Source organism: Eurytemora carolleeae, unplaced genomic scaffold (assembly GCF_000591075.1).
Source record: "Eurytemora carolleeae unplaced genomic scaffold, Eaff_2.0 scaffold49, whole genome shotgun sequence".
Classification (NCBI taxonomy): Eukaryota; Metazoa; Arthropoda; class Copepoda; order Calanoida; family Temoridae; genus Eurytemora; species Eurytemora carolleeae.
Genome location: NW_019396071.1, coordinates 499,369 through 519,645, shown reverse-complemented (window position 1 = coordinate 519,645; position 20,277 = coordinate 499,369). Strand labels below are relative to the sequence as shown.

The 20,277-nt window shown below is 31.1% G+C and overlaps 3 protein-coding genes across 3 annotated transcripts; 2 read left to right on the top strand and 1 right to left on the bottom strand.

Moving 5' to 3' along the window:
• Positions 1–2,216: 2,216 nt before the first annotated feature.
• LOC111712691 (uncharacterized) lies at positions 2,217–6,746 on the top strand. Its single transcript, XM_023487378.1, has 5 exons — positions 2,217–2,269; positions 3,303–3,368; positions 3,784–3,869; positions 5,171–5,351; positions 5,994–6,746. The coding sequence occupies exons 1-5, from the start codon at positions 2,258–2,260 to the stop codon at positions 6,084–6,086; spliced, it is 438 nt and encodes a 145-aa protein (XP_023343146.1). The 5' UTR covers positions 2,217–2,257; the 3' UTR covers positions 6,087–6,746.
• A 2,807-nt stretch (positions 6,747–9,553) lies between these two features.
• LOC111712640 (uncharacterized) lies at positions 9,554–12,951 on the bottom strand. Its single transcript, XM_023487321.1, has 5 exons — positions 12,853–12,951; positions 12,317–12,460; positions 11,267–11,412; positions 10,112–10,196; positions 9,554–9,807 (listed from the first exon to the last, which is right to left on the bottom strand). Exons 1-5 carry the CDS (start codon positions 12,892–12,894, stop codon positions 9,685–9,687), a joined length of 540 nt encoding a protein of 179 aa, XP_023343089.1. The 5' UTR covers positions 12,895–12,951; the 3' UTR covers positions 9,554–9,684.
• A 564-nt stretch (positions 12,952–13,515) lies between these two features.
• Positions 13,516–17,127, top strand: LOC111712379 (uncharacterized). The gene is made up of 5 exons (XM_023486967.1): positions 13,516–13,662; positions 14,522–14,608; positions 15,138–15,263; positions 16,314–16,509; positions 16,796–17,127. The coding sequence occupies exons 1-5, from the start codon at positions 13,558–13,560 to the stop codon at positions 16,972–16,974; spliced, it is 693 nt and encodes a 230-aa protein (XP_023342735.1). The 5' UTR covers positions 13,516–13,557; the 3' UTR covers positions 16,975–17,127.
• The last annotated feature ends 3,150 nt before the right edge of the window (positions 17,128–20,277 follow it).

The window sequence follows — 20,277 nt, the reverse complement described above, 5'->3', positions numbered from 1 at the left end:
ACATAAATGGGGGTTTAAACATTTAGAATTTAGAAAAGTTGAGCCATTTATTAACTTTTTCGGATTTAAATGTTGATCAAATCTACGAGATTAATTGAAAACCTTGAAAAAAGAGCATTAAATAATGGATAATGTTAAAGCGGGTCAGATATATTGGTAGGTTTAATTATTAAAAGAGTAAACTACACAATATCAATAACACCTTCAGGTGTTATTGATATTTTATATGATTTAGAATTGTTGCAAATCTTGGGATCAATTATTGATCTTCCTTATGCAGGTCTCAATCTCTCAAAAATCCGATTACAAACATGTCTGCATAGACCCTTATGTGCTAACGGAGATTATCTTTATTCCTACCAAATTTACTTACTCTTACTTTAGGAGCCTTTAAATTTGCCATTTTTAGATCTACAAGCCTTAAATTGGAATCATTGATTTGTAGAATTAAAAAATTGTCTCAATCTTGAAAATTCGATTACAAACGAGTTTGTAGACCCTTGTTCCCCGCTTTTTTTTAGTAATCTCTGATTGTGTGTCTCTGTTTGTTTGTCAGATCATAACTCAGGAACCCCCGGACCAATCTGCCTCAAATTTATCGCTGGGTTCCCAAGCTAGTATACTATATATATATATATATCTAAAGGGTTTACTGTATGTATAGTGTATATAGTGTATAGAGTATATAGTATACTATATATATATATATATATATATTTTTATCGCTGGGTTCCCAAGCTAGTATACTATATATATATATATATCTAAAGGGTGTACTGTATGTATAGTGTATATAGTGTATAGAGTATATAGTATACTATATATATATATATATATATATCTAAAGGGTGTACTGTATGTATAGTGTATATAGTGTATAGAGTATATAGTATACTATATATATATATAGTATACTGTATGTATAGTGTATATAGTGTATAGAGTATATAGTATACTATATATATATATATATATATCTAAAGGATGTACTGTATGTATAGTGTATATAGTGTAGTGTGGTGGGGTCTTCATTTATATTCTATCCTTGCTCCAAGAAAGATTAGAACTGAATCCCTGCGATACATGGGAACAATTAGAATAGAACTTAAGCATTATAAACTATCACATGAAGACATAAAAATACTTCCCAAGTATATCTTACAGAGATAAAGGAACCTTCGACGTTATTTAAAGTGACCCTGCATATAAAGATTTACAACGGTTTCCTTTAAATGTTTCTCTTAGTAACAATGAGGCAAATATTAAACGATTAATTCTATCAATTTCCTTCATTATTTTGAGAAACTAAAATAAGAACAATTAATTTGAGATGAAAAAATAATGGTTTCGAATCTATCCATGTTTAGTTAGATGGTCACTTGATATTATGTTGTTTGTCCCTTTTAGTTTAACTGAACACAACGTGATATTTCGCATGTATAAACTAGAATAGCAAAGATAGAATCTGCAAATGTGCAAACTATTTGCAATCTTTGCTGCAGAGTATATTCATAATTTATCATTTTTCACCTTTATAACTTGTCTAACAACCTTTCAAGATATTCTTTTTAAACCATTTATTTATTTAAACATGAATGAAATAAACCAATAATCACGTTTTGATGTAATTTAAAATAAATTTTATTTTTGATTATCTAATCATTAAAAGATTTTAAATTTTGACTGACAGTTTTTTTTTCTCCAGTTTTCAAAAAACATATGAAACATGTAGAAAATTATTTAAAAATGTAATTTTTTTTTTCATTTTGTTCACCAGATAAAGAACTGGCGTCTTGATCAACACAGCCATACACAGGCACTAAATTGCATAGGGGGGGGGGGGTGTCCAGATTTTTTTTTTCGCAAATGTTTAGAATAAGCAATATTTAAGATTTCTCGAACCATTAAAAATTCCAAACCCCTTCAAATTGCCCCAATCATTGAATGATCTGAGCCTGTACGAAATGTACTAAATATGCATTCTGTTTTACTATCCAGTCTGGACTACCCAGTGTAGAGTCGACCCAGAACGTTGTATTCAACAAATGTAGCTAATGTGTTGACTTTATATTCATATTTTAATAATAAAACAAACACATCTATGGCCATCTCTAAATAAAGCTTGGAAACAAGATGCAAGATGAAGTTGCATTTTTTCCTCCTTTATTAATGATTGTAGAAAGATATTTTTAAATGTGAGTATATAAAGGCTGAGTGCTGAAACCAGTTCAACGTCAGTTTACTATTAAAGTTCAAGATGAAAACACAGGTTTATTTCTTGAACTAAATTCTGTCAATTTCTCAATTGTCTTTGAAATTTTAAAACCGACATATGAAAATCATCAACTTGAAGAACAAAAAACAATGTTTAAACAAAGGGTACCGTTGTGAATTGGTAAAGTAGTTAATTTTATTGTAGTTTTTGGCATGTAATTAAGTAACACTTCCTTCTTTTACCCGACTAAACCTATATTTAGATCTACTTCCGGTTATTGGATTTAGACCTACTTCCGGTTATTGGATTTAGATCTACTTCCGGTAATTGGATTTCGACTTTTGATAGCTCTTTTAAAAGCTTTGGACGTAAGGAAGTGGATTAAACTATTTTTGCGAAGAAATTTTGCATATGTATTTTCACAGAAGCCTTTAAAAAAAATTTGCAGATTTTTAGTGTTCCTTAAATACAAATTTAGTTTTTAAAATTTTGCAAATATTTTTGCATATTTGAATTCACCGTGATAAGGGTTTTTCAAAAATGTATGAATTATCATATTTTGTCTATTTTTTGTTTTTGCACATTATTGTTAATAACTTAATATTGCAATAAATATTTGAAATTTAGCAAATTTGCAATTATTCTTTGCAAATTATTGAATTGGAGCCCAATGGCTTTCCAAAAACTGTTATAAAAATGTATCACAATAAGGAAATAGAGGGGGGGGGGTCCCTGGGACCCCACTCCCCAGACTATTTTGGGTAAACCAGGCGTCAGCCTGAAAAGGGTTAATATCTATTTTCCTTTTATTAACATTAAAACTGGTGAAATTTAAGTTAACCTCAATCTTTAAAGTGAATGTGATATATTCGATTGACACCGGGACCCTTTAATCTTTGTCTAATCATAAACTATGGAGATATCCTTATTTTCTAGTTTTAAATTTAGTACAGGACAGCCCGAGTAAACTGTGCGAATGGCGTCAAATGGATCATCCTTGATCAGACAAAGGTTTCAAGGGTCCTGTTGTGAATCAACCATGACACTCTACAAATAGATGATTACTTTAAATTACGTCACCTTTAAGGTGTTGTCTGTATTTGGTTTGGTGCTTATTGGACTCTGCGCAGGGCTACCACTCACAGGCAATGAGGGACTAGGACAAAATTATTCAATTTATCAAATTAAATCGGATTTTTTTTATCAGAACAGAAAGCGCTTAATGTGGGCCCGAATATATCCATGGAATTAACTTTAATCTTTTAATTTAAAAGTTTTTTATGAATTATTGATGAAAATTAGCCTGAATTCTATTCATAAAGCTTTTTTATCAATGTACTGTACGCTGTAACTCCCTAACCCCATTCCTGAAACCCAGGTTCCAAAACTGGTTTTCAGGACGGTTTACTGTCTTAAGTTTTGGGCTCAGACTGTACAGTGTACACCGTTCATATGGGGCAGTACATAAAAAGGTTAACATGATCAAGGTAATAAGGCCTTATATTACCTTGTACATGATGAAGTTCCTTCAGATGAAGTCCATTGTAGATAATTTGTCGCTGCGTAAGGTTGAAACAAGAGTTGTTGCTGTTTCTAAATCTACTCCAGAACTTTTAAAAGCTGCCGTATCCAATGCAGATCCAGATTTACTCAGGTAGCTCAGAATGCAGATCAAGATTTACTCAGGTAGCTCAGAATACAGATCCAGATTTAGGTAGGTTAGAATACAGATACAAATTTAGATAATTAAGAATAAAGATACAGATATAGTAAGTGCATCATACAGAAACAGATTTAGATAGATTAGAATACAGATACAGATCTAAAATCCCACATTTTAGGCTCACTTAATTCAAAGTGCATTTTAGTTGTTAAGGGACAGACCGGCTATGTAAGGTAGTTGAACTGAGTATGCAGTGTTGTTGACAAATTCTTTAGGATTCATTTGAGACATATAAAACTTTTTAAAGATCTGTAAATCCTAAGTTTGAGCGCAAAGTCGACGTTCAAAATCTTACTTTTGGGTGGATGATAGGTTTTCAGAATTGTTTTTTTTAAATCATCAAATAACGAAGACAAAAACTGTAAACAAAATTATACAGTACACTAATTAGTTGTTTGGAACAGATTGAGAAAATAAAAATTAATCTTATCATGGAAAATAAGTAATCTTCTTCAATTATTCTTTCCTATTTTCTCATTATTCTAGTTTCTTATTATTCACAAAGATTTTCTGCAGAATTTCTGGAATTGTTATTGAAACGACGGCATTTTAAGAATTTGTAGAAATCTGCGAATAAATTCATAGAAAATAAGAAATTTAATATAATGATGAAAACGAAATAATTGATTCTAGCATTAATTTATTGACAAATTTATTTTTAGAAATATTTATCCAACCATCTAATTAGATTACTGTATACTTTTTACTTTATTTTTCGTCGTCGTTATTGGATAATTTAAAAAACGATTCTGAAAACGTACCCACCCAAATTCATAATTTAGAACGTCGACTATGCAACCAAACTTAGTAATTATTCATCGTGTAAATCCTAAAGAATTTGTCCACAACACTGCATACTCAGTTTAACTACCTTACAAAGCCGGTCTGTCCCTTTAATCCAGATATAAGTTTTAAGCCAAATCATAAAGTTTTAGTTTAAATGACAATTTTTATAACTATTCTTCAGCTGTTTTTTGACAGATGCCTTAAATTGAGACTTTTGATGTGGAGATTCTTTTCAGAAAATTCTCGAGAATTTTACAAAATTATGGTCGACATTTTTATCCGTTTTTAATAACTTGAACCTGTGACTTCCTTAGAAGAGAGAATGTTCGCTGGGAAGCTATAATATGCTTTTTTACTTTTAATTTAATCCCTGAGAACGATTGTTGCAAAGTAAGTCAAAACAATTTTGCTATTTGTTTATTATGTTGTATCACTGTGTCTAATAGGGTTGCACTGACTGATGCTGACCCAGCTCTACTAGAAGTAGCATTAACTCAATCTGTTCCTGAGCTCCTCTCTACAGCTCTGGTTGATATTGATCCTGAACTGCTAAAGATTGCTCTTACAAAATCAAAACCAGAACTTCTCGCCACTGCTCTCACTGTTAGTAATCCTGCTATTTTAAAGGTTAGCAAGATATTGGAGAAATTTTTTTTTAGTTTGATCTAAGGACTGCAGGGGGGAGTATTGGAACTTCTAAACCTAAAACTCTTATATCTCTGCATCATGATTGTGTAATCCTTTTTAACTATTTATATCTAGCAGAATTTATAGTTTTTGAAATATCAAATGTCTTCAATGTCAGGTTAATTAAAGATGTAGGACAGTAGTGATTATGAAAACTAGAATAAGCTCCGCTGAATGGTCTAATTGCAGCTTATATATTAAAGGGAACTGTGGTTGAAACTTCAAGTCTTTCTTTTCCATTTAAAGAGGGTCAAGTCTGATTTAAAGCAGAACCCTTTAAACCTTTATCTTTAATTCTCATAACTTCTTCTATGTTTCATGACAAGAAATCCGTAAGTCTCCAATTTGTAGAGAATTCAGAATTGTCAAAAAAAATATTTTGAAAAAAGAAATCATTCAACCTTCATCATACATGGCTTTTAAGAACACCGCTGTATATCTGTAAATGAAGGCTTACTTTATATTATTTTTACAGTCCCTTTAGAGGAAAAATTACCTTTGGTATCTTTCCTAACTCTTTGTCATTGAATTATATTTTATTTTCAATTTTAAAAACGTTGTAATTATTGAATTTTGTGTCAGGTTGCTCTGACTGCAAGCCGTCCAGACCTTCTAACAGTCGCTCTACAAGACGCAACAAAAGAAAATTTAGAAGTTGCTTTAACACCAGCATAGTTCATAAATGTATACCTGCGTTACAACCCGCCTTTATTGTATAAATAGGCATTGCAACCTGAATAATGCTTTGGCATTACAAACTGCCTATTGCATATACAGGCATTACATCCTGACTTGTGCATAGGCATTACAAAATAACAAGTCTTTCACCTTATAACCCTTCCCCGCCTTTTCGAAGCTAACCTGCACACTACCAACCCTTGCTCCCTCTGAGATCTAGATAATTCTGAAAGACAGAGTTATCACCCATTCCTAGACTTACCCTAAATTCCTAATCTTATCCTCCACATCCCCAACTTTATAAATCTTGCCAATCTTACCTCCCATATTTCCAAGATTATCCAACATTCCCAACCTTACCCCACATTTCCAATCTCACCTCCTTACATTCCCTTTTTTAACCTTTATTAACCTCTCCAAAAATGTATGTTGTTCCTCCAAATTCCAAACTTCCCAACCCTTTTCCAGATAATATAAATACTCCCTCAACATTTCCCAAACTTTTCCCAACCATATCAAACCCATCCAATCCTTTCCCAATTTTCAAACTTCTATAACCCAGCCCAAGCTATGTTTGTTTCAAGTAATCATGCAACTATTACAATATCTAATGATGTTATGAAATAGTTTTAACAAATAAAATTCTTTCTGTATTAATTAGTATGTTTTTGAGAGTGTAGATATTGTTTTGATGGTCGTGCAAGGATTCACAAATCTTGAAATAAGATATAATTTCAAGTAATTATAATTATTATCCCCAAAAATATGGTGATAAATTTTAGCTAATTGTTGAATTTTTTTTCTCGAAAAATTACAATGGAAACAAAATAAAAATATTCGAATTAAAAGTTGTTTTATTACTGAGTAAGCATTATAAAATAAAATATAATCATCATAGAGCCAAGACACCATGATCAAAAATCAGAACCCCCCCCCCCCCCCCCAGCATCTGATGCTATTTAAAATTTTGGCTCATAATTTAGTTGAATATTTATTTGATAACCAGACAATCTTCAGAGAGAACATCGGGCTAAAATTGCTTTGCGAAATTATTGTATCCTGAAAAACGAATTTTGATGAGAAAATTTTTTTTTGTAAACTTTTGAAAATAACTATCATTATCTTTTTGTCTATAACGTCAATTTACCTTTACTTATGAAAAACAAAATGTACTTTTGCAGATTGTTCTTTAGATCTTTCCATCGCTACTCAATAATATGTAATATATATAATATATTATTATTATTAAAAAATATAAGACTAATCCGTTCTTACCCTTCATAATCTATAGTATGTTACACTTAATATATAACGAATTAGGAGGGGGGGGGGGGGGGGGGGTAATGGATATAAGAAACTAAAGGAATTTTTCTATCTAGATGTTTTTTTATTTTTTAATAATTTTACAATGTTCACGTTTTCGACTGATAGGTATAAATCTATAAATTTATTCATTAAGGTTTCCAGTCTCCAGATCAAAAAAGAGAATAAACGAAATACTTCAAATCCATGAAAAAAAAAAAAACAATTTGAAAGGTCTTAGCTTGAAATTAATAAATGAACGAGATGAGTGATGAGTATAATATAGTGCCTTTGGAAAAATAACCGGATGTAATTGTTTTTAAGAAAGAGGGCCGCGAAGTTCTTGAAAAATAAATAGCTAAAAAATGTTATGAAAAAAGAGCAGATATTTCTAGTAAAAAATATCAATCTATTTATTTTTCTAGAAACTTGGTTTTCAGGCACTTCGCGGCCCTCTTTCTTATAAAAATAAATGACATCCGAGCATTTTTTTGCATTACAAAAAAAGACACTTAAAGATTTAACAGATTTTATCTTTATTAGCTTTTGGAATGAGCATTTTTCTTGACCGGCCATCTTAAACTCTAAAATCGTCCAATAGCCGGTTCAGTTGTTTTACGACTTTTTTGGACCAAGATGACAAACTTTTCTTTGTTAAGTTGAGATAAGTTGAGAATAAAATCAGAATTATTTATTAAAATGTTGGCAAGCAGACGGAGAATTTGAAAAGTTAGATAAAACTCTTTATTTTTCGATAATTTCTATATTCTCTCTTCGTTGGCACTCTCCACTCTCCACTCTCCACTCTCCACTCTCCACTCTCCATTCTCCGGGTCTCAGAGTCTTCTTGCTCCTCTTCTGATTATAATGAGAGGAGGGCAGAAACTTTAAAATTGAGTTTACAACGGTGGAGCCCACACTTGGTGACTAGGGATGCACATTGATATCACATAAACGCAGAGTCCACACTAGGGATGCACATTGATATCACATAAACGCAGAGTCCACACTAGGGATGCACATTGATATCACATAAACGCAGACTCCACACTAGGGATGCACATTGATATCACATGAACGCAGAGTTCACACTAGGGATTCACATTGATATCACATAAACACAGAGTCCACACTAGGGATGCACATTGATATCACATAAACACAGAGTCCACACTAGGGATGCACATTGACATCACATAAACACAGAGTCCACACTAGGGATGCACATTGATATCACATAAACGCAGAGTCCACACAAGTATGATAAACGTTCTAAAAATTTTAGGTCCACAGGCTTAATCTTCAGATCGTATGAATTTTGAAAAGCTGCATGAAAACTACTAATATAGAAAAAATGATGTCCATTTCTAGAAATATATTGAGGTGAGTGGATTATAATACAGCAAATGAACCAATTAGCACTAGGTCACTCTTACATAGAACCTTAGCATTCTTTAATCAGCAGACAACTAAATCTAATTTTAAACTTTTCTACCTTCTCCAAATTTTACTTAGGAGTTTAGACACTGGACCGCAGTTTTTATACTGTTAGGGCTTTCAAAGGGTAAATAATATATATTCAAATTATTGCATATCTACACGTTTTTAAGTATAATCTACTGAGATATTTCCAAACACTCAATTTAGACCATTGAAACTGAAATAAACAGCTTTGAAATATGGATTTTCATTGACAAATAAAATACATTATATTTGGTAAGGTAAAACCAAGGGCAAAGGCCCTTGGGTACATTTAAAATCCGGTCCGATCTTAAACATCATTGAACGCTTTTCATAGCTGTATGGATCTATATATGTAGCTCACATTCGGTGGCAGGCATTAATATCAATAAAATATAGTTTTTAAGTTTTTATTGTTAACAAGCTTTTTTTTGAATAAAAAGTTTACAAGTAATTGAAGAGAAGCTTTTTTATCGACAACTTCTCTTTGTTTCCATTTTTTGTGCATATAAATGTTGTTAAAAAGCTTGATATAAATCCAATTTTAAATCGAAATTAGTCTTCATTATATTGAAACAATCGCCTACCGCCGTAAAAGCATCAAGAAAAATAAAAATAAATAAAAAAACCTAAAAAAAATGTTACAAAACCGATTTCTATCTTTTATTTTTCTAATAGTATTTATAAAACTAATATGTAAAGATGCCTCAGAAATTTTAGAAAAATTTACTTTTAATTTTAGTGGAAACTGTCTAAGTCAGTAACTACAACTTAAATTATAATTTGAATTTTGAAATGGACGCCATCTTGAAATTTTGTTGAATCAGCTGATTTATGGTTTAGGTTTGAGCATACAAAAGTATCCGCTGGCGCCGCAGAAGATCCCGGCCATAGGGCAGAGTGTACCACATGTACCGGGCAGGAACATTCCACAAAGTGTACAACCAATAGCAGCCTGTACAATAAATATAATTATATGCACTGTATAAAAAGAATTAAAAACAAAAGTCCCTATTTCTGAAAAATAGCAACTTTCCATGATTAAACTATTCCAGGTTAGGCTTGGTGGGGATAAAAAATAGCCAAGGAAGGTTTTTTTTAGAATTGAGCGGGGGTGGGGCTGGGCTAATTTTTAAAAGAAATGAAGTGTAAAAAATAAGAATGAAATAAAAAATACCTTTTTTTCGGGAAATAATGTGATAAATGATTAGTAGTGTCATTGCTAAGCTTAATTTGACAAAACAAATAAAAAAACTCACCCCTGGACAAACAGCCCCAATATTAGAGCACTCAGGCAACCTAGGTTGCTGTTCAGGTAGGTCAAAGTTCTCCTCTAGCTCACATCTAATATTTTTCAAAAATATTTATTTTGAATAAATTATAAAACAACACAGTTACAAAAATAAGTAAACAAATCTTAGCTTTTCTACTTTTGTCTATTGTCTATAATTTTTTGTCTGTTTATTTTTTTCTATTGTCTATTGTCTATTGTCTACTGTCTATTGTCTTTTGTCTATTGTCTATTGTCTATTGTCTATTGTCTATTGTCTATTGTCTTTTGTCTATTGTCTATTGTCTATTGTCTATTGTCTATTGTCTATTTTCTATTGTCTATTGTCTATTGTCTATTGTCTATTGTCTATTGTCTGTTGTCTGTTGATTATTGTCTATTGTCTATTGTCTATAGTCTATTGTCTATAGTCTATTATCTATTGTCTATTTTATATTGTCTATTGTCTATTGTCTATTTTATATTGTCTATTGTCTATTGTATATTGTCTATTGTCTTTTGTTTATTGTGTATTGTCTATTGTCTATTGTCTGTTGATTGTTTACCATTGTCCATTGTCTATTGTCTATTGTCTATTGTCTATTGTCTATTGTCTGTTGATTATTGTCTAATGTCTATTGTCTATAGTCTATTGTCTATAGTCTATTATCTATTGTCTATTTTATATTTTCTATTGTCTATTGTCTGTTGTCTATTGTCTATTGTCTATTGTCTATTGTCTATTGTCTATTGTCTATTGTCTATTGTTTATTGTCTATTGTCTATTGTCTATTGTCTATTGTCTATTGTCTATTGATTATTGTCTAGTGTCTAGTGTCTATTGTCTAATGTCTATTTTGTCTATTGTCTATTGTCTATTATCTATTGTCTATTATCTATTGTATATTGTCTATTGTCTATTGTCTATTGTCTATTGAAAAAAATTGGATACATTTCTTAGAGGGAACCCACGGGTTCCCGGGGGAGAACATTGGCTGAAAAACTAAATTTTTTCAACTTCCGAAATTCATTTCTTTTCTTTCAAAATTCGATTTTTTTAATTCCGCGGGGAACGCCGGGCATTTCAGCTAGTTGTTTATATTAGTATGTCTATTAATGTCTATTGTCTGCTGTCTATTATCACCTGAACACCTGTCCACATATCTCTGAATCTGTTGAGCTAGCCCCGAGTTCAAAACTGGACTTAAGTTTATTCATGTTGACGAGCTTCTCACTTCCCTTCACTGTATTCATCACCTCGCTGAACACAGCGTAGGAGTCAGCTATTCCCTGCAACATAAACTATTCTTAAAGGTACTGAAGACCTAATATTCTCGATACACAACGGTACCCTTGAAATTTTAACATTCGAACCCACTTCTTGTGTTAGACTTGCTCCGAAAATTGATTGCTTGTAAAGTTGGGAAAACATGCATAACTAACATGAGCAAAGTACTGCCCTAGCAGTAAAGTTTACATATGACAAGATTATTTCAAAACTGAGAAATACGGCGCAGTGGATTGTGCACACTTTCATATTCAGAGCTTCCATTTAAAGCCGAGCCAAAAAGTATTGGATAACAAATGAAAAAAGGTTATATCTAAATGATAAACAGAAGGATTGAAAATGAATGATTTTGTTCCAGATGTTTAAAGTCCCCTGGAAGTGTAAAATGTCAATCAAATCATATCAACCGTGTTTTATGATATGCTTGGCTGACATAGAACTCCACACATTATAAGGAAAAATAAACCTACCATTTTCTTAGTATTATCCAAATACTGAAAACCAGTTTTGAAACTTCAAACATTTTGTTTGAGATTATGAACAGAATTTTCAAATATTTAACAGAATTTTCAAATTTTGAACAAGATTTTCAAATCTTGAACAGAATTTTCAAATATTTAACAGAATTTTCAAATCTTGAACAGAATTTTCGAATCTTGAACAACATTTTCAAATCTTGAACAGAATTTTCAAATATTTAACAGAATTTTCAAATCTTGAACAAAATTTCAAATCTTAAACCGAACTTTCAAATAATTAACAGAATTTTCAAATCTTCAACAGAATTTTCAAATCTTTAACAGAATTTTCAAATCTTGATCAGAATTTTCGAATTTTCGAAATCCTGTCAGTGTGTTTGATATATAACGAGCAAAATGTTAAGGCATGCCAAGGTCGATTGATTACCTTAGCAACTTGACTGCCTGTATCCCCATGTGCTCCAACTAGGCAGTAGGACCTAAGAAGGCAGTCGGTTACCCGTCCCTCCAAGCTTAGTTCTGCTACTAGAGCTGTCTGAGACTGCATGTATTCTAGAGTTTCAGCAGTCTCCTAAAAAAAGAACGTTAGGATGGTTTTGTCAGTGTTTGCTGCTTTGTTGGTAAATGTTAAAACGACTAAGTTGTTGGATTTTCATCCATTAAACTTCAAAACGACCAAAGCTTCAATTTTTATTGCTGGTTGTGATTTGAAAAAAATGGTTGGGAAAAGTTTTTAAATTCCACGAAAACAGAAAAATTTGCGAAATTTAAAATTTTTTATCCTGCCCAAAAAGTAAATATGTGTTTAGGTAAAACTTAAAAGTGAAAATTAAACGTTTAATATTTTTATTTTTTAGAGTTAAATAAAAATTAAAACAAAATTGATGATAGAAGTAAGACTCAAAAAAGTGTGAAGTTTCATAAGTTTCAACATTTTTGGGTAAACCTCTATTTTATAATTACCGCTGAAACTGAAGCTGTTAGAAGAAGAATATAGAAAATCATATTTTGCAATATATAAGACTAAGCCCAAGGTTCCAATAGTACTGCTAACAATAATAAACAAGGTACAGTTAATTTTATTTTTAGGCCGGTTAAAGTTATTGACCCCTCCCAACTACAAAACCCTTCCTCCCCATTATTTCTAGCCTTCTGGTTGGTCCCTGCAGTTAGCCCGCGGGCTCTGATATTGGCTGAAACTCTCCCGTTATGTTACGGTCAGTGTGCCACAGAGTGAAAATAAGTAATTTGTTATTTGTCCAAAATATGTAATTGCCTATTATTCAGGGATAAATATATCAATTATTCTAAATAAAATGATAAGTTTTACAATTAGAAAAATATATAAAATTGACTCACACTAAAAATTAAATATGATTTTTATGTGTCAAAAATAGAATTAAATAGAATTAATTGTATTTTATAAATGCCACAAAATCAAGGAAGGGGGAGGGGGGGGGCGTGGGGCTACGGTAAAGGTTAGAGAGAGGTGAATTATGGTTAAAGGGGTGGACATTAATAATATTTTTGTTGTTGTTTTGGATTAAAAGGAAATCAGGGGAGGGAGAAGGGAGGGTAACAAGGGAGATGGAAGAGGGGGGGGGGGGAGTTAAAGAACACTAGAGCTTGAGATTTGAATACCCAGTACCAAGCTGACCAGCCTGAAGAATGCTGCTGTTCCTGACCCTTGTTTGTCTAGCCGTAGCGGAGCCTGAACCATCAGCACTTTATAGAAACTATATTCAACATCGTAGTACATTCTCCAGGCTTCCGGTAACATTATTATTATTATTATCATTATTATCATTATTATCATCATTGTTATTAGAACATTTTCTTAAAAAGATGATTTCTTGAAGAATTAATTATCCAATTAATTTATTAAAATAATTACGTCTTTATCATTCATTTTTATCATAATTATTAATATCTTTTATTAGTATCATTATTAAATACCATTATATTTATTATCAATTTCATTGCAATTATCTGCATCTGGATTTTCTTAACGTTAAAATGCTAAAAATCCCTTTATTAGTTGATTAAAGTTCACAGTCTTTTTAATAGTTGATAATAGTTAACAGTCCCTTCAATAGTTGACAATAGTTGACAGTTCTTTTAATAGTTAATACTAGTTGACAGACCATTTATTAGTTGATAATAGTTAACAGTCCCTTTAATAGTTGATAATAGTTTATAGTTCCATTAATAGTTGATACTAATTTACAGTTCCTTTAGTAGTTGATAATAGTTGACACCCCCTTTAATAGTTCATAATAGTTGACAGTCCCTTTATTAGTTGATAAAAGTTAATAGTCCCTTTATTAGTTGATAATAGTTGACATCCCCTTTAATAGTTGATAATAGTTTATATTTCCTTTAATAGTTCATAATAGTTGACAGTCCCTTTATTAGTTGATAAAAGTTGACAGTGCCTTTATTAGTTGATAAAAATTGACAGTGCCTTTATTTGTTGATAATAGTTAACATTCTCTATAATAGTTCATAAAAGTTGACATAGTCTTAAATAGTTGATTATAGTTGACAGTTCATTTAATAGTTGATAATAGTTGACAGTCCCTTTAATATATGATAATTGTTGACAGTCCCTTTAAAAAACTGTTAAATTAAGGTTCCCCGTATTGGAGGTTTGGGGCGCGTGAGCAGCTTGGCGCGGGAACAGGGAGCGCTCATTACAGAACAATTTTTTGCTCTTCAGGTAAATATAGAATAAACACTTCAAACCAAATAAATGCACGTATAATTAAAATCTTAAATGTTTTTAATTATAGAAAGTCCAAAATGTTGTTAATTTCTAATATGTAACCAGATAAATTTGCTTTTCTCATCCTTGTGTTTAAAATCTAAATTAGAGGTGCTACGAGGTCACAAAATTATACCAGTAATAAATTCGACCTTCTCCTTTTTTTCTATTTTGCAGTAAAATTTACAATAAGAATATATCAAAACTGAATTCTAAAAACATTATTTTTTTATTAAAATTGATAATCTTGTTGGCGGAATGATACTCATGTAATATTGACCGTGCGATCCCGATTCCCGACTCGAAACCTTTAAAATAAAAACAAAATCTCCAGTTATATAAAGACAAAAATTCAAATATTAACCAAAAATGTTGACAAAAATTGTTATTTCTGTCGGCCAAAAGAGTGTAATTTATATTTACAAATAGCAACCAATCGCTTAATATTGTTTCAGGATAACAAATATATTTTTGATTTGTTTAGGATAACAAATGCCTGGCGCGTGGTCTATGCCAATTTGGAGCTATGAGTGAAAAGGGTATTTTGGATACTATTAAAGAATACGAAATTCCAAATCTTACTCTAGATGATCTTTGGAGCCTGGTCAATGTAAGTTTAAAATACAGAATACATACAGTTAGAACCAGAAAACTGTGAAATAGGAAGACGACATTAAAACAATAATTAAGTGTATTTAATGTTTAATGATACAAAGGAAATATTTGTACTAGTAACTTATTGAACCACTTATTGAATGCAATTAGTCTGTTTACACTTTACAGTTGGTGTGTCTCATTCTCATGTGTTAATTGAACTATTTAAAGTCATAACTGAGGTCTAAAAGTAGTTTTCCTATTCCAGAGTTTTCTGGTTCTAACTGTATTAATCCTTTCAGTCTATATTTTATCCATCCAACGTGGGTCTAAATATTAGATACAATACAATTAATTACATTCACATCCAAATCTAAACAACAAGTTAATTATCAAATTTGTGAAAAGCTTCGACTTCTAAGTGTCGCAACGGTTTAGCCTTTGGTTTCACCCCACCAACTCACTTATACTTTTTGTAGCCTTAGACATTTTATCAAGCAACGCCCTTGTTACTAACTTAAGTTTTGAGGAGTTATCATCAAAATACTGCTTGATATTTGTGTGAGACCTTCTTGATTTGCAGTTTATATTACGGCTGTTATCCAGTATTCAGTAGGATTACACTAGATCAGCTTGTACAAATAAATACTTGTACGATTCAACCAAACATTACATACATAGATAGGACAACATATTATGGAAATTAAACATATATTTCAGAAATAAGGCATAAATGCATAGATAGGACATAGATTACACAGAAAAACAATAGAATACATATACAGGACAAGAGGTTACATAGATAGGACATATAACACATAAAAGGATATAAGTAGAACAAGGACTAAAGTTTACAAAGATAGTCCAACAATTACATTGATAAGACCATTAAATAAATAAAATAAAATATTGTTTCCTGATTTTGAGTTGAATATTCCGAATAATTCAAACACAGCTTTCTGGTTGAGCCCCCCCCCCCCCCCTCCTCCCCCACAATTTGTCATTTGAAGGAACTCTTAAACTAAAAAAAAACTATCTATATAAACTAAAAAAACACTCCTTCTAGGAAACAATTCACAGTGTTTCCAACTACGTCCAAGGAGGAGATGATGAAGATAAGCGACAGCTGCCAACAGTTGACAGACTGCTGGGTGCTGTCAAGGTGGGAAAACTGCTGGGTTATGACAGCTGTAAGAGTCTGTTTGACTGTTCCGAAGATCTGTTCAGAAACCAACAAGGAAGAATAACTTGTCAGGGAGCCGGTAAAAAATAATAATTATTTTAAAAAATTTTTAAATAGGCGTTAAGGGGGAATCGCGCCCATCTTTAACTTTTAATTGTTGCTCTGTTATCGTTTTTTCGTGGATTTTAAAAAATCTAAATTATTTTAAGGCAATATTTTTAAATTGAATCCATAAAACTTCTCTGGGATCAAAAAATGTGGGCCCAATCAGTTCAGCCATTTTGACGTTTATTCGTTACAAACCAAGAGACAAGAAGACAAGCAAAGTATAAATATATGTATCTTCTAAAATTTTCATTTTAAAGGTGTAATCTGTCCCGGTTTATCTATCAGTTGTGCTATGTGTGGACTGTACGCTCCTGCCACTTGTGGTGCCGCCTGTACTGCTGCCGGACTGTACTGCGGATTTGGCGGGTACGCATGCGCAGATGCCGCAGCAGCAGCTGCAGCTGAAGCCGCAGCGGGACCTGCAGTATTTAAATAAAAAGCTCGGAGCTCCACCATTTTGAACAATTTTAAGATTTAAAAAATGTTTGAATTGTTTTCATCAAAGAAAAGAAATCTTTGGAAAAATTTATCATAAAAATATTATCTTTGAACTACATATTTCAATATTAATATATCATCCAATATTGAAATTTTAAACTGTATCTCTATGGGCATTATATAGATTAAAAAAACACATTTTAAACTGTATCTCTATGGGCATTATATAGATTAAAAAAACACAATTTAAACTGTAGTTCTATGGGCATTATATAGATAAAACACTTGTAACAATATATGTGTAACAGTTCTTGGATATAAATAAAACTATAACAGAGACAGTTTTTTTTTGTTTTTGTCAGAAAATTTAAAAACAAAATAAGAAGTTCTAATTTCCAATAATACATTCTATAAATTTCTTGAAATATTTCTATAAACGTTAATTTTCTATTCCTTCCTCAATCAAATCTGAAATTGGAATTTTATCTATAAAAGAAACTATAATATAAGGAAAACGGGATGTGGAGGGCTGGGGTTGGAATCTTGATCGAAGGATGGAGGAATCTTTATTTTTTAGGGGGGGGGGGGTATTAATCGAAAGGGGTAGGTATGAAATGTTGTATTTAACTTTTAGACATTAAGGATCATGACAAGTTGTGAAGGTGTCGTTGTAAATCGAAAATACCACTCTAAATATAAATGTTGGGTCATCTGAAATTACAATTATATTCACTTTAATATTCATCATTTTTTGCGCTAAACTCACATATTTAAAAATCTGATTTGAAGTAATAATATTTCTGATTCTAAATGATTGTTGAATTGAAGTTTAAATACCCTATTCAGATCCACATAAGCAAATCTGATTCAGAAGTAAAGGAATAAGAAAGTATTTTTATAAATTGTTTGGAATGGAAAATTGTGGAAATGTTTTTTCCTATCTTTAAGAGTCTTTTTATAATTAAAATAAAACCATAATTATTCCAAAAATATTTCTAAAATGAATATGTATATACTTAAAATCTTACAATTCCTTTATTAATATCAAAAAAAAGAAAATAAAAAATTCTATCCAGTTGAAAAAGTGAAAAAGTTTTCGGGTTCTATTGTAAGTAATTTTTTAGTTAAAACGGAAAAAAACACAGTCGTGAATCGTGATAGGGTTAAATAATTATTATAAAGAACAGAATTAAAAATTAAAAAAAATTCAAAAATTTATATTTTTATCCCTTTGCCATAGTATTTAGAAATTTTAAAATTGAGAAGAAGACTATAAAATCTGTTTGTGCAATGTGCATCCATCTCTACTTGATTGACAATGATGCACTGGCGCATTTTACATAACACTTATAGGGCCCGGCAGGGCGGAATGTCGCAGCAAAAGAAGTGTATTATCAGGGTTTGATTGACCTGGTAGCATCTCATGGGAAATATAGATTATTTTATATATATTTTGTATTCTCGCTCAATTCTTAAATTGGAAAAATAATATTTATATTTCCAACCGATCCTTTTACTCAAATTCTGATGGAAGACCAATCTTTATATTTCTTTTATTCAAAAATTTTCTCTTTTATTTGAAGGGTGATTAAATTCCTCAAGTGTTTTCATGTTTTCATATAACTCAAAAAGTATTAATCTAAGGCTGTTAAAATGTTCCTGCTTTTCCAAAAACACATAACCTAAGATATTTGATTCCCTTAGAGCCTCTGAGTCTTCATGCACATACTGTCTTTAACATTATAAACCAGCCTCAATCTCTGTTTAGACCCATTTTCAGATAATACATTTAAACATTTTTAAATTATTTGCATTATATTCTTAGTTTAATTTATTCTAGCCTAAGTGGAATAATTACTCTAAACGCACAGTGTTTGCATTTGATAAAAACCTAAATGTAATATTGGAAATAGATTCAATGCATGATAGAATAACTCGAATAGAAAAAGTGCAAATATTTATTCATCTTTAAAGCTTCTTCATATTCTTCATATACACGAAACCTTGCTTTTTCACAGTCAATGCTTAAAGGGACTGTCAGCGTAATTCTTCTAATTATTGTGATTCACAATTGTGACCTTTAAATTAAAGGGACTGTCAGCGTAATTCTTTTAATTATTGTGATTCACAATTGTGACCTTTAAATTAAAGGGACTGTCAGCGTAATTCTTTTAATTATTGTGATTTACAATTGTGACCTTTAAGTCAAAGATATTTCGTGCTTTTTTAACATGTTACATATACAGTGGTCTCTTAAAAATTATGTAATACAAAAAATACAAAAAAATGAATACAATATAAGAACTGTGCAGTATAAACTACATTAAACAACTACTTGGATGTCTGTTTTCTGTTCCACATTTAATAAGGAATGCAGGGTGTAACTAGAGAAAAAATAAAAAAATCATAAACCTTAAAATTTTTTTTATTGGTTTCATCTTAATTTGCTTATATCTACAGAGCGGCTCATATCAAATTAGATTATCTCCAAGCTTTAACGCCAAAATACGCATATAATACTAATAATTTTCTGCAAGAACATCTTTAAATCAGCTAATACTTTTTTTAATGACTCGTTTTCAAAAATTTCTGATTAGTCCTTTACATCTCATCCTATTATGATGTGGGACCCGGACCCCATGTATATATACTATATTTTATTAAACACTTCAGGCTTTTATGGTGCTTCGCGCCGTCTTTCCAATATAGTGGAAATTACTATACTTCTGGTTGGGTTCAACGTAATTTTCAAAAATCCGTATTTCTTGAATATTTTTTTAAGTTTAATGAAGCAAACATCATCGCAAAAAAAGTTCTTGAGCCGGATTGGTTGGGCTTTTACTTTCCAGCGAAAGAAAACTTTCCATAAAAATTGCGAAGTTTGGCGAAAATTTTTCATAGGATTTCGCCAAATTTTTCGATAAATTTTGTATTTTTTCGCGAATACGAAATGTTAAGGATTTTTTCTAAAAAAAATGCGAGACTTATCAAAAATTTTAAAGGGGTTTCGCAAACTTTTCCACGAAATTTTTGATTTTTTTCTAAAAACTAAATTCGAAAAAAGGCGAAATTTTCAGCAAAAATATTTTTTTTGCGAAAAATGCGAAATTTTTGAGAAACGATTTCCTCATTTCGATAGAAACCAAAGGGCTACGTTGACGTTTCTTGGCCAACAAGCAAACGTACAGACAATGAATAAATTGGATAGATAAAAGTATAGAATTAATCTATCTCTATCTGTCCATCTATCGATCTATTTCTTATATGTAAATGTATCTATCTATATATTGGTTATATTGCC